The sequence below is a fragment of the Balaenoptera borealis genome, assembly GCF_965194805.1.
Source record: "Balaenoptera borealis genome assembly, chromosome: 20".
NCBI classification, from domain to species: Eukaryota; Metazoa; Chordata; class Mammalia; order Artiodactyla; family Balaenopteridae; genus Balaenoptera; species Balaenoptera borealis.
The window spans coordinates 14,193,388-14,206,253 of record NC_138879.1 but is presented as its reverse complement, the minus strand read 5'-3'; the positions used below and the strand labels follow the sequence as shown (position 1 = coordinate 14,206,253).

The window sequence follows — 12,866 nt, the reverse complement described above, 5'->3', positions numbered from 1 at the left end:
GCTAGATAATGCAAAATATGTTTGAATTCAGTCTATTCACAGGACTGAATTTAAATTTTTTTTTTTAATTCTAAAGTAAAATCTAAAAAGAATTTTTAATATATTCTTTATCACACCTGCCACTCTCAGGCGGAGTAACAATTTTTGTTAGTAAAAAAAAAAAAAACTATTTTAGTAGCTAGTGTCAAATAACCCCATGGAAGTTTATGATTATTTCTTTCCAAAAACAAAAATCTTAGAAAAACTTTTATCACAGTCACATTTTACATACACTTCAATGACATGACCTAGTACCTCAGCGAATACTCAGTTCATTTTCAAGAGGCATTGTCAAGGCTGACAGACCAAAAATCTGACATACCTGTTATGTTTTAAAATGCTGTAGAACAAAAGCTGATTGTAACGCTTTTCCCCTGCTTCTCTCCTGTATGCAGGCCTTGAGCGAGCAGGACTCTTGCAGATTTCACTTCACTGCCTGCAGACAAGCAGAGCAGGGAAAAGCGTTACTATACTTGTCTGTGCATATACCTGTAAGTATGGAGAAGCTCTACCACAGCCAATTGTTAACATGGTGTCATCCCATGCGAAAATATAATAAAATAACATAATTATATCAGTAGAACCCTAAATTTCAATGACTCTAAGAGGTCAAATTTTTGGTCCAGCAACCTTGACCTTAAAGTGTCATTCAATAAAGCAGTAATATCAGAAAAATTCACCTGGTATATAAAAAAGCCTATACCACTTAAGTAAGGACTAAAACTTTTAAATGAGTAACGTGAAAGGCACACTTGAGGCCCTGGATCCAGCTGTGTTAAAGCATGCCTACCCTTCTAGACGTTTAATTATGCAAGCTAATACTTTTTTTTTTAATTTAATTTTTATTTTATATTGTAGTTGATTTACAATGTTGTGTTAGTTTCAGGTGTACAGCAAAGTGATTCAGTTATACCTATACATATATCTATTCTTTTTCAGATTCTTTTCCCATATAGGTTATTACAGAATATTGAGTAGAGTTCCCTATGCTACACAGTAGGTCCTTGTTGATTATTTTATATATAGTAGTGTGTATATGTTTAATTATACAAGCTAATACTTTTCAAAAATTATGCCAATTTGAATTTCATTTCTGTTGCTTGCAAATGAAAAAATCTGGACTAAAATAACATTCAGTATGCATGTATCAATTTTCAAATAGACCTAAACAGACTTAACTTGGCAAGTATGTACCTGCATGATATGTAAAAATTCTAGAATCAGAATCAAGTATTAACCAGCTAAATTGCCCCAAACCAAACATTTAAAAAAAAAAAAAACACACTAAATCAGTTTCTCAACTGATAAGCCTGATATACAGGTATGCTAAAATATTGGTTCCCTGAGGCCTTAGAGCAGCCCACCCACCACTGGCTTAAGCGTCCTTTTGGGAGGCTGGATGTCAAAGCCCAGAGAGACCTTGGGAACATACATTGAAGACAAGGGAGCTTCTGTCAGCCTGTATCCTTGAATGACTGTGTGACAGTGTCTTGCTTCCCTGCCAACTGGACCTTATATACAAAATATACTTCTACTGTATTAAACCACTGAAAATGTGGGGTTGTCTATTATATCAGTCTATTATATCTAACCAACACAAGGGACAAATCATAAAGGGCCTTGTCAGCCATAGTATGAACTCTGGCTTTTACTCTAAGTAAGACAGGAAGCCAATGGGGGATGTGGAACAGGAGAGTAACCAGATTTGATATACGTTTTGACAGGATCATTCTAGCTGCTGTGTTGAGAAAGACTATAGCAGCAGCAAAGCTAGAAAAGCAAGGACTCTAAGGAGGGGGTCCACAGGAAAACCACAGCCTGTGAGCCAAATCCAGAAAAGCACAGGGTTTAGTACAATTTCACTTTTTTTCCCCAAGGAAAAAAATCTTTTTAAGTTTGAAGGCCATATTAAAAATACTTACAATGTCTTTATCTCTCCATTCACATTATCACTTTTCTAACATAAAGTTATTTTCTATTTGACGGCTTCCTTCATAATCTTGGAACTAGTTTCTTTGCCATTCTTGGCTCCCTCTAAGCCATTCTTCACATTACAGCCAAAGTGTCCACTCTTGGATATAAATCTGATAATAGCATTTCCCCACTTAAGACACTTTCATTGCTCCCTATTGCTTTTAAGAGAGTATTCAAACTTATTAATAGGCTTTCAAGGACCTTCATGAGCTGGCTCCTGCTTGCCTCTCACTGCTTGTCTTTTACCACACTCCCCTTACCTTACATGTGAACTTACCAATACTGCCTCTCTGAACTGTTTTCAGAATCACATTGTCTTTCACCTCTGGGTCTTCACACAGACAGCTTTTGCTTAGAGCCTTCTCACCTTCTCCGTCCTCAAGTTAACTCGTATTTAAGGTCTAAGCCTAAATGCCACTTTTTCTAGGAAGCTCTCCCCAGCTCCTAAATCTGTGTCAAGAAGTTCTATATATTTCCACAGCACCCTATACATATTCTCAACACACTGTTTATACTTTCCTATTTCTTGTCTTTATATACCACGTGGCTGTAAGCTTGGAGGACTATGCCTTGTTCACTGTTGTAGCTGGGTCCCTGGCTGAATTTAGATCTGATTGAAGCTAAAAGAAATGGCTTTAAAGAATCTGATCAAGGGAATTCCCTGGTGGTCCAGTGGTTAGGACTCTGTGCTACCACTGCAAGGGGGCACGGGTTCGATCCCTGGTAAGGGAACTAACATCCCGCAAGCTGCACAGCACGGCCAAAAAAAGAAAAGAAAAGAAAGAATCTGATTAAGAACTCAAAAGCTTAGCTACACAGATAGTAGGTAAAGACAAGTGGAACATTTGGAAGAAAAGCTGATGTTGATGAAGCATGAAATAGAATGACTGTGAAGCTTAAAAGGCTAAAAACTTGGAAAGTCAGGATATCAGGACATTTAACATGTTTATAACCTGGGAGATGTTCACAAAATGGGAGAAGTTTAGAGAGCATATGATAACTGAATTAGCAACCTGTAGAAAACTGAAACCTAAGCCTGCAAGGAGCAAGACTCCCTGAAACAAGATTATTGCTGCCACAAAGCCCCGAAATATTCCCAAACTGTAAGCCCAATATACTCCAATGGTGATAATGAGGCTGAAACAGAATGATAAGTCAAAGTATTTAAAAGGAATGGAAAGTGTAAATCAACTACACCTCAATTTAAAAAATAAAAAAATAAAATAAATAAAAGGAATGGAAAGACCTCCTGAATCCTTTCCCCAACCTAATTCATCCTCAAAACCTGGCAGCACTCAGGGACACTAGGCACAGCTGAGGGAGGAGGTGAAATTCTATAATAAAAACAGGGTATTAAGAAGAGGTTAATCTAGTGAATGGAGAGACCTCCTAGCATCCCTATGCCGTTCAGATCCATGAACACAAGCATCCAAGAATACAGCCCCCAGGAAGGAGAGGGAGAATTCTGTGCAGAAAGTGTCGCAGTTACTCCTGATTACCCTACGAAGCTGATCAGCTCTACCCATGGGTAGAGAGTTTCCAATCAACATTTAAGTGCCTCCCCTTAAATATAAAAAGACAGAAATCCAAACCAAACTAACAGAAAAAAAAGGAAAGCTGAGAAAAGAGAGGCAATACAACAGAAAAAAACTACAATTATGCTACTCCTCTCATCAGAGAAGATATTGCGTCTAGGAATAAGAGTAAGTTATGAAAAAGGAACAGTCAGAAAGCAAAATGATATTGGAAATTTAAAATTTGAGAGCAGAAATTACAATAAATAGGAATGCTGGAAAACAAAGTTGGGAAAACAGCCCAAATATTTCATGGTAGTTTTTAATTTTTTACTAGAACAAAAATTTTTTATTATAACTTTTTTTTTTTAACTAAGATAAAATATGAGAGAAAAAAGACAGGACAACCAAATGATGATCAATTCAGGAGGGATAACATCCAAATAACAGGAGTTCTCGAAAAAGAAAAAGAGAGAAAGAAATACAATGGAGAAGAGGAAATCATCAATAGATGATTAAATAAATAGAAAAGTTTCTCATAACTAAGGAGTTTAAGTATCCAGATTAAAGTCACAGTAAGTATCTAGTACTGTATTTCAGATATACCTAGTCCATAGTTAAAAAATTTAAAATCAGGCATAAACAGCATACCCTGAAATCTTCCAGTGGAAAACAACAATCACGAAGGACCAAAATCAGGATGCCAATCAGCAATACTCTAAACTTGCGCTGTCCAAAATGGTAGCCACAAGGCACATGTGGCTACTGAGTACCTGAAATATAGCTAGCCCAAATTGAGGCACTCTGTTAATGCAAAACAAACTCCTGATTTCAAAGACTTCGTTGCTTTTTGTTTTTGTTTTTAAAGGCCACACCACGCAGCATGCGAGATAGTTCCCCGACAAGGGATTGAACCCGTGCCCCTGAAGTGGAAGCGCAGAGCCTTAACCACTGGACCTCCAGGGAAGTCCCTCAAAGACTTTGTATAAAATAAACAAAAAAACAAACAACTCGATTATTTTATTTTGATACCGTGTTGAAATAAAGATATTTTAGATAAATAAAACATATAATTAAGTTTAATTTCATCTGTTTCTTTTTACTTTTTTTAATGTGGCTACTAGAAAATTTAAAATTACAGATAAGCTCCCATTTGTGGCTCACATTGTATTTCTATTCAGCAGTGCTGATCTAGACCTAGAAGACAGTGGAGTAATGTATTCAAAATTTGAAGGGAAAGTGATGTCTCACCTAGAAGTCTATACTCAGACAAATTATCAACCAAGTAAGAAGACAAAATATATCTTCAGACAAAATCTCAAAGAAATTTTCCCCATCTTTATACTCTTCCTCAAGATAACAATGGAAGATATACTTCACCAAAACAGGGAAGTAAACAGAAAAATAGGAAGTCATTGGACTTAGAAGAGAGAAAGGAAATTCCCAACATAATGATAAAGGCAAGTTCCAGGACAACTGTGCAGAAGGTCTTAGAGAACTACCAGTCCAGACAAGTAAAGGATAGAAGCTCTAGGAGGGCTATCTCCAAGAAGAAAACAAAGCCAATAGACTATCTCATGTGGTGAACATAAATAAGCAGAGGAGACGTTCAGTACTGTAAGAGAGTTTGTGAATTTCTTAATGAGATGGAAAACTAAACAAATGGCAAAGTTAGACAGTTATTAACTTCATAAAAACAGAAGTTGTCAAGAAAGAAAATGTAATCACTGCACACCACGTGACTCAGTTATGAATATTTACATGATCATAATAGCATAAACAACAGAACAATGATGTAACTGAAAAGGTTCAAATAACTATACAGGAGGACTGGGAGAAGGAAAGGGTCATGTGGATGTTGTAGGAATGGGATGAGAGGTATCAGCTATAAAAGCTAAATCATTTTCTATGGTAGAAAATGTAAAAATAATACCTAACACGAAATAAATATATATTTATATTAAATGCTATAAATAAGCATGATATCTAGAAGCAGAAGAAAATTCTAGAACAAACAGCCAAAGTTATTGAAAACAGTTACCCTGAGAATTGGAATCAGGAATAAGAATGGGACAGTGAACTGCATTTTCCCTTTAAAAGACCTACAGTATCATCTGCTTTTTTAAAAACAGTACATATGCTACCATGATTAAAATAAAATTTAGAAGAAAGAAACCATCCATATAAGAAACAAAAAGAATGCCTATGAGTGTACTCCAATTATGATTTCTGATTTATACTTATAACTGACCTAAAGTGAATTAATACCTTTATTTGATTGAAAAAAAGGTGGGGGGGGGGGTTGCTCTATACTGTGTATCCATTTTGTTCTTCATGGGCTTATTAAGCATAGCTCACCTTCCAAAACCAGCTATCAATAAGCCAAAGTACTTTCACACTAGGTTTTGCATCCCTCTGTGAGGACCAAATTACACCACAGATCAAACTCAGATCATATTCAGTGATTCTTTTCAAAGACTATATTAAATTACAGTGATTCCATGTTTCATTTCAAATAAATCGTTTAAACCTACAGGTCATAATGCTGATTCCATTTTGGATCAAGTGTATTCTTCACAGTATCTGTAGAATGGCACTGCCCAGATCCATCAACCACCACCTTAGCAAATGGATCAGGAAGCCCTGTGGGGAAAAAAGGGAGGGTTCTTTTTTAATTAAAGAATATTTTGACATGGAGATTAATTATATAAAGATTAATATTTGCTACAAAACAAAAGATTATTCCATCCTTCATAAAAAGTTTAACGATAAGCTATAAATGAAAAGTGGTCCATTTTAAAACTAAGATTAAAGTTAATTCTACATTAAATATCAAAAACTACATTTTTTCTTGCTATCTCAAAACATGCTCAGCTTAAACTACCAAAGTCTAGAGATTACTTTATAATGTACAAGTTATCATAGATCTTTCCCAGCCCTTTAACCCCAGAAAGGTGAATGCTTAAAACATCCCTGGCTCTCTTAGAGCTTTCCCACGGTCTCCCTTAGTAGCTCATTTAAAGAAAGAGCATATTAAAGTTTTCACACAGTAACACAGGCTACAGAGATATCAAATTAGCCAAAAAGTTTTAATGATTAACTATCATGAGTGATGAGAAACCAAAACAAAAAATTTAATACCCTGCCTTAAAAGACCGTACTATTTAATTGGGAAAATTAAAACACCATACATTAAAAACAAAAAACCAAAAAAAACTCCTGAGAATAAACAAGTTTTTGACCGTACTGATTATAAAGAAAGCACTTATAATACTATGTCAGGCTCTATTCTAAATGCTTTACATATGTTAAATCTCTTAATCTTCAAAATTACCCCATGGGGTAAATACTACTATTCTATTTTAGTGATGAGGAAACTGAGGCACAAAGGGGTTAATTAACTAGCCTGAGGTCACCCAGTAGTAAGTGGCAGAGGCAGGGTCTAAAGTTTAGATTCTAAACCCATGCACACACAGTCTGGTTCTTGATTTCATGCACTTAACCACTATGCTGTATCACACCTCTCATTTACTATGTAGTTCAACAGTGAGTACAAGAGCTCAGAAAAGCAGAACAAGTTGAGTGTGAACAATAGAAAAAGGCTTTCTCCCCCCCCCCACCCCGCCCCTTTTTGAGGGGATGGGACTCATATGGGCTTTAAAGGACAAACAGGAGGCGTTCCAAGGAGGGTATAACAATATCTGAAGGACTTTGAGGGGTTTAATCAAAGCATTTGTGCTAAGGTGTAAAAGTAAATACTGTTGGAGAGATAAGACGGATCCAGTAAGAGAGGCTTAAAAGTCAGAAAATAAAGGTTTGGAATGACTGAGGTAGAGAACAGGGAGCCACTTTAGATTCTTGAGCATGGCTGTAAATACATTGTCATATTTGTCTACTAGTGGTATTCAGAGAAGGAAAGATTAAAGGTACAGAGAAGCTGATGTAAGCTTCATACAGTAGGATGAAGAACAGTAGAATGAGTAGAATTTTAAAAGCCAGGGGACGAAGGTGGAACTAAATAAAATGTTAGAGACCACAACAACAGTTTAGATGTGAGACATACTGAGATACTGTAAATTTCCTAGGGACAGCTGAAGACACTAAAACGAAATGTTGGTAAGTGTTGATAATTGCAGAAATTTTGTACCTTGATATATCTATGCTAATTTTTTTTAAGTCAAGATACTAATCTGCCAAGATTTAAGGCCAGACAGAAATCACCTAGCCAGTTTTCCAATTCTACGATTCCGTGATCTGTCAACTTCAAATACGTAAGAAAAGACTAATATTTAAGAGTATTAAGTATTCAAGAAAAAACTTGGCAAGTTAGGGTAGCAATCTATTTAACTATATTGTTTAATTAAGTTTAGCACTATTCATATTAGTATTTCAATAATACCTAACCATTTGTAGATGTGTCTAATGGAAGAATACTTTCCCCTCTACCTTCAATAACATTAAGTATTTTTTTCCTGGGAGGAATCCGTTTTATCTTGTTCTTTTGATTCTACCATCTAAACAAATAAACAGATAAATGTATGTCTGCAAGCAAAAACAAACAAAAATCACATTTCTAGCTTTCCCTTTAGATGGTGCTTAACTAGTTAAAGAATTAGGACTGAGAAAAACAACATTTTCCACACAGAAGTCACTAGGTGTGGCTTCCAGATCCTTATTTAAGTATGAAAGTCTAAGTCCCATCCTCCTATGTTTCCCTTCTGTTAAATAATACAAAATACAAGCTCTATTCCCTAACAAAATAAATACCTAGGTTTCAACTTACCTGATTATATTATTCTACAAGAATTTAACTTGAGAGCCAAGTTCTTCCAGTGTAGTCAAAAATATCAAGTTTTCAGAAGTTAGTGAGACCTCTAGCGGTAAATATGAAGTAGCTAAAGTATTTTCTGTATTTTAAAAAATTTCTCAATTCTCCCCATCATTTCTGAGTCATATAAAATAGCTAAAGCTCAGGAACTTCCTCACTACGCTAACGCACTTAATGAGCTGCAAATGATGAAACAAAAATTTCAACTTAAAGAGTTACTTACCAGAGAAAATAAAGCTTTATTTTTGATTGGGGAAGAAAAAATATATTCAACCAACCATGTTGCAGCTCACTGACTTCAATTTGGCCCCTACACAAACCTTAACAAAGCACCTTACACACAAAGCTTTTACTTAAACGTGGCATAAAAGACAGAAAGAATTTGATACCAATAAAAACATTCTTTTAAAAACACAGATAACGGATAAATGGATAGATATGTGATAAAGTTAATGGCAGAATCTAGATGATGGGTATTCACTGTAAAATTCCTTATATGTCCTATGTGTCCGAAATTCTTCCTGCCAAAATTTTGGGGGAAGGGGGATGTACTGTACTTTTATTTTTAAAAGCCAGTAAGTTTGAAAATAGTTCCAAAAAATGAGTTAGCAAAACTTTTCTCAGCAAAGGTAGATACCCTGGAATAAATAGTATTATCTCAAATTATACAAATTCCAAAAGACAACACATGGCACTGCATTTTTTTCCAGAGTTAAATATATTTATATATACACATATATATATAGTCAGCCTATAGTCATGTTTCATATTAAAATTTACATTTCCCATTCAACACGATTTAAACTGATTTACAAGCAAAAACAACTATATTACAGTATCAATAACTGCATTCTGATCAATAAATGCACACTCTCACTCAAATTTAATTAAGAGATTTAGGAACTATTATTTAACTCTTTCTTTAAAATTAATGTGGGCAACCCTCAACTTATAAACAGATCAAAAAAATATATAAATCTATCACAGCAGGAGGACCTCCGCCACTGTGAACCTGCGGGATGTTCCATCCTTGGCTGAGTCCCTTCTGAAGGCCTCAGGATTGGCTTTCCTGTTTTCCTTTCCAGGGTCATCAAGTGTTTTTTCCATTCTGGGTTTTAAAGATAATCACACAGTTTCCCCTAGTTTTCTTATCCCTGAAGCAAGCTCACAACTCAAGAATTTTTATCAATTTTTACTGCTTACAACAATAAAAAAGGGGAAGATTTCCTTCTTTCCTTCTTTTTTTCACATACAACTTAAGAACAGATAAAGATCATATAATTGATAATAATCGGCTCTCAGGGGCTTACAGAGAATTAGAGTAAGATTCCTCTAGATTTCCTAGGAAAACTGAGACAAGGATATCTGATATTTTATTGGAGAAGGTGTGTCTTGGGACTCCAGGGGAAGGAAAAGAATTTGGGAAGGAAGGCTAGGAGACAAAACTGAAGAGTTTGTCTTTAAAACCAGACCAGTTGTCCTGGGGGGTATAGAAGAAGCTCTAAGAGTGTGCACTACTCACTTCCCTCCCTCTTCTCCTTGTCACCTGCCTATCCAATCCCATTGGCCACTTTGCAGTCCCACTAGGATAAACCCTACCTTGGATCAACCTTAAGGAGGGTAAAGGAGTACACATTGGTTATTAGGTTATTAGCAACAGAGATGAGGTGGGTAGTTCAGCAGCAGCCTGTGAAGATAACATTAATTGGTGGCAGCAAGGAGAGAGGTCACTGGCCTCTCCTCCTGCGACATGCTATAGGGTAGAAGGCACATGGTACATAAACTGGAAACTGCTTAATTAGGTCCCAGATTATCCTATTTAATTGCTTTCCCATATAAGCATAATTTTTCAATTACATAGTCTATGCTATTTTATAAATTTTAATTTAGGTTCTACTCTAGGAAGACTGGAAGTAATAAAATTTCAAGTGGAATGAATTAAGTATGATTTAAAAATATATCAAGAGCTTATCACTTCTTTTAATCAAACACTTGAAAATTAACTAAGTCATATATTAAATTAGACAGCATACATAGCCAGTTTTTGCTGGCTGATAGGACCTGAATTTAAAAATCTAATGAACTTCTCTATATCTAACTTCAAACATTTTTATTTATCAAATTTTGCTGGCTTAAAACGTATGGACACCAAGGGGGGAAACTGGCGGGGCGGGGTGGTGGTGGTGTGATGAACTAGGAGATTGGGATTGACATATATACACTAATATGTATAAAATAGATAACTAATAAGAACCTGCTGTATAAAAAAATAAATAAAATTCAAAAATTCAAAAAAAATTTTGCTGGCTTGGACTCTTTTTTTTTTTTTTTTTTTTACTGAAAATCATATCTTTTTTTAATATTTTTATTTATTTATTTATGGCTGCGTTGGGTCTTCATTGTTGCACGCGGGCTTTCTCTAGTTGCAGCGAGCAGGGTCTACTCTTTCTTGTGGTGCACCAGCTTCTCATTGCGGTGGCTTCTCTTGTTGCAGAGCACAGACTCTAGGCGCATGGGCTTCAGTAGTTGTGGCACGCCGGCTCAGTAGTTGTGGCTCGCAGGGGCTCTAGAGCACAGGCTCAGTAGTTGTGGCACATGGGCTTAGTTGCTCCACTGCATGTGGGATCTTCCCAGGCCAGGGATCAAACCCGTGACCCCCACATTGGCAGGCGGATTCTTAACCACTGAGCCACCAGGGAAGTCCAAAAATTATATCATTTTTACAAAGTAATTTAAAGTGAATGTGAAGTATAATATTATAGGGTAAACACACACACACACTTCCCAATCTTCCCTCGCAAAACTTAATCCTAAATAAAGCCACAAAAATTTTCACAACAGATTGGCAAAGAGACTGCAAAGATGAGAACTAAATGTCTGTTTTGGAGTCTGAGACATAAGAGGTTCTACGATCAAATGTGGCAGAGATTTCTTTCCTATACTCTGGAAATTCCAAGCAGGCTAAATAACTTCTCTACCTTCCAATGACTCCTGAATGCATGGGTAAGATTTCCTATAAAATGTTAGGGGAAAAAGTATTTACGAAATAATCTCAAACCTTTTCTAGAAATCTAGTAGTATGCACACCTTCAACATACATTACATTCGTCTGCATATACACACCTACACACACGTTTCACACAAATATGGGGGGGGGGGCAGTGGATAAAGGGAAAGGGGCTAAGGAACACAAAATCCTCTTTAAAACATGTGATGTCAAAAGCCTCTGAATCAAAGAATTCATAAAACAACACTGAGTATATTTCTGAATAGAGAAATCCCTAAACCAGACAATTCTGAAAATGCTTTCCACAGAATCTACACACAACATACAAGATTTAAAGTTAATTTACTTACGGAAAAAATCCTTTTTCACCAAGTTTTTTGCACAGAGTACTGTAAAGGAAACAAAAAAATACATGGGAAGAATTAAAATGGTGAGGCTGCATTGTCAAAGTTTCATTTTGAAACATTGAAAATACCAGTGAATAATAATTAAACACTAACTATAGCAAGGTATGAAATATGATCACAATCTTTGATTAAAGAGTAGCAAAAGACAGCTGAACCAGTGGTGGCAACTTCAGCAATGATCACCAGTAACAGCTGAGGGCAAGAAAGTTTATAAATCTGGTATTCTAATAAAGAACCACTTCCTGTCTTCCATCAAGATCTAGTCTCAGAGTAGCTTGGTGGCAAGGGAAAAACATAGTTCTAAGGAGGAAATATGTAAATTGAGGGTTATATATATATATATTTTTTAAAGGGTAAAATAATTTTATACTGAAGAGGATCATAAGAAAACAAAGCTTAATTGATACTGGTGACATTATTTTTAAAAATGACGTTCTGTTATTTATTCTCCATCTAAACTCCACAGAAACATCGGCTCAATGACAAGAGAGATCTACTAGACCTTCAAAAATTAAGTTAATATATTGAGATAGCTATCCCAAATCCACATTCTCTGGATTACCTTGCATTAAATTATCACTTACACAGTGATGGCTGCACAACCTTGTGAATATATTAAAACCATTGAATTGCATGCTTTAGAGGGATGAATTTTACAGTATGTGAATTGCATGTCAATTTAAAAATCACTGTTTATACAGTCATTAACTTCTTTAATCCAAACTTGTTACAAGTGAAGGGAAACCACCAATTTCCATATATTCATATTTTAATTTATAAAATATCTATGAAAGTAATGTTGGGTTAACTTCTACCCACTTCTACTCACAGTTTAAATGGTCTGTTCAATTAGTTACACTTATTGGAAGTTTAGTGTATAAAAATTCATTTAATATAAACCTTGGGAACAAGTCTAAATATAATTAATCACTTTAAAAGTTCAAATAAAAATAATTTTGAGCACAGATGCCATCAGTAAATGAATAAAATTATTAAGTAAGCACAAGATACTAATTTACTAGTCAGAGTCTCTTAGGCCCTGTCATAGTTTAAAAACATAAAAACTCAATCATGAAAGCTAAAGCCATAACTCGGAG

The 12,866-nt window shown here is 35.4% G+C and overlaps 1 protein-coding gene across 2 annotated transcripts in view; it reads right to left on the bottom strand.

The window, feature by feature from the left end:
- SMURF2 (SMAD specific E3 ubiquitin protein ligase 2) overlaps positions 1-12,866 on the bottom strand; it is a 117,809-nt gene that overhangs the window by 36,099 nt on the left and 68,844 nt on the right. For both annotated transcript variants that reach the window (XM_082373691.1, XM_082373692.1), the window contains exons 2-3: positions 11,713-11,751; positions 6,062-6,170 (exon numbers count right to left, since the gene is read on the bottom strand). In XM_082373691.1, coding sequence (XP_082229817.1) covers positions 6,062-6,170; positions 11,713-11,751 — 148 coding nt within the window. The remainder of the gene's footprint in view (positions 1-6,061; positions 6,171-11,712; positions 11,752-12,866) is intronic.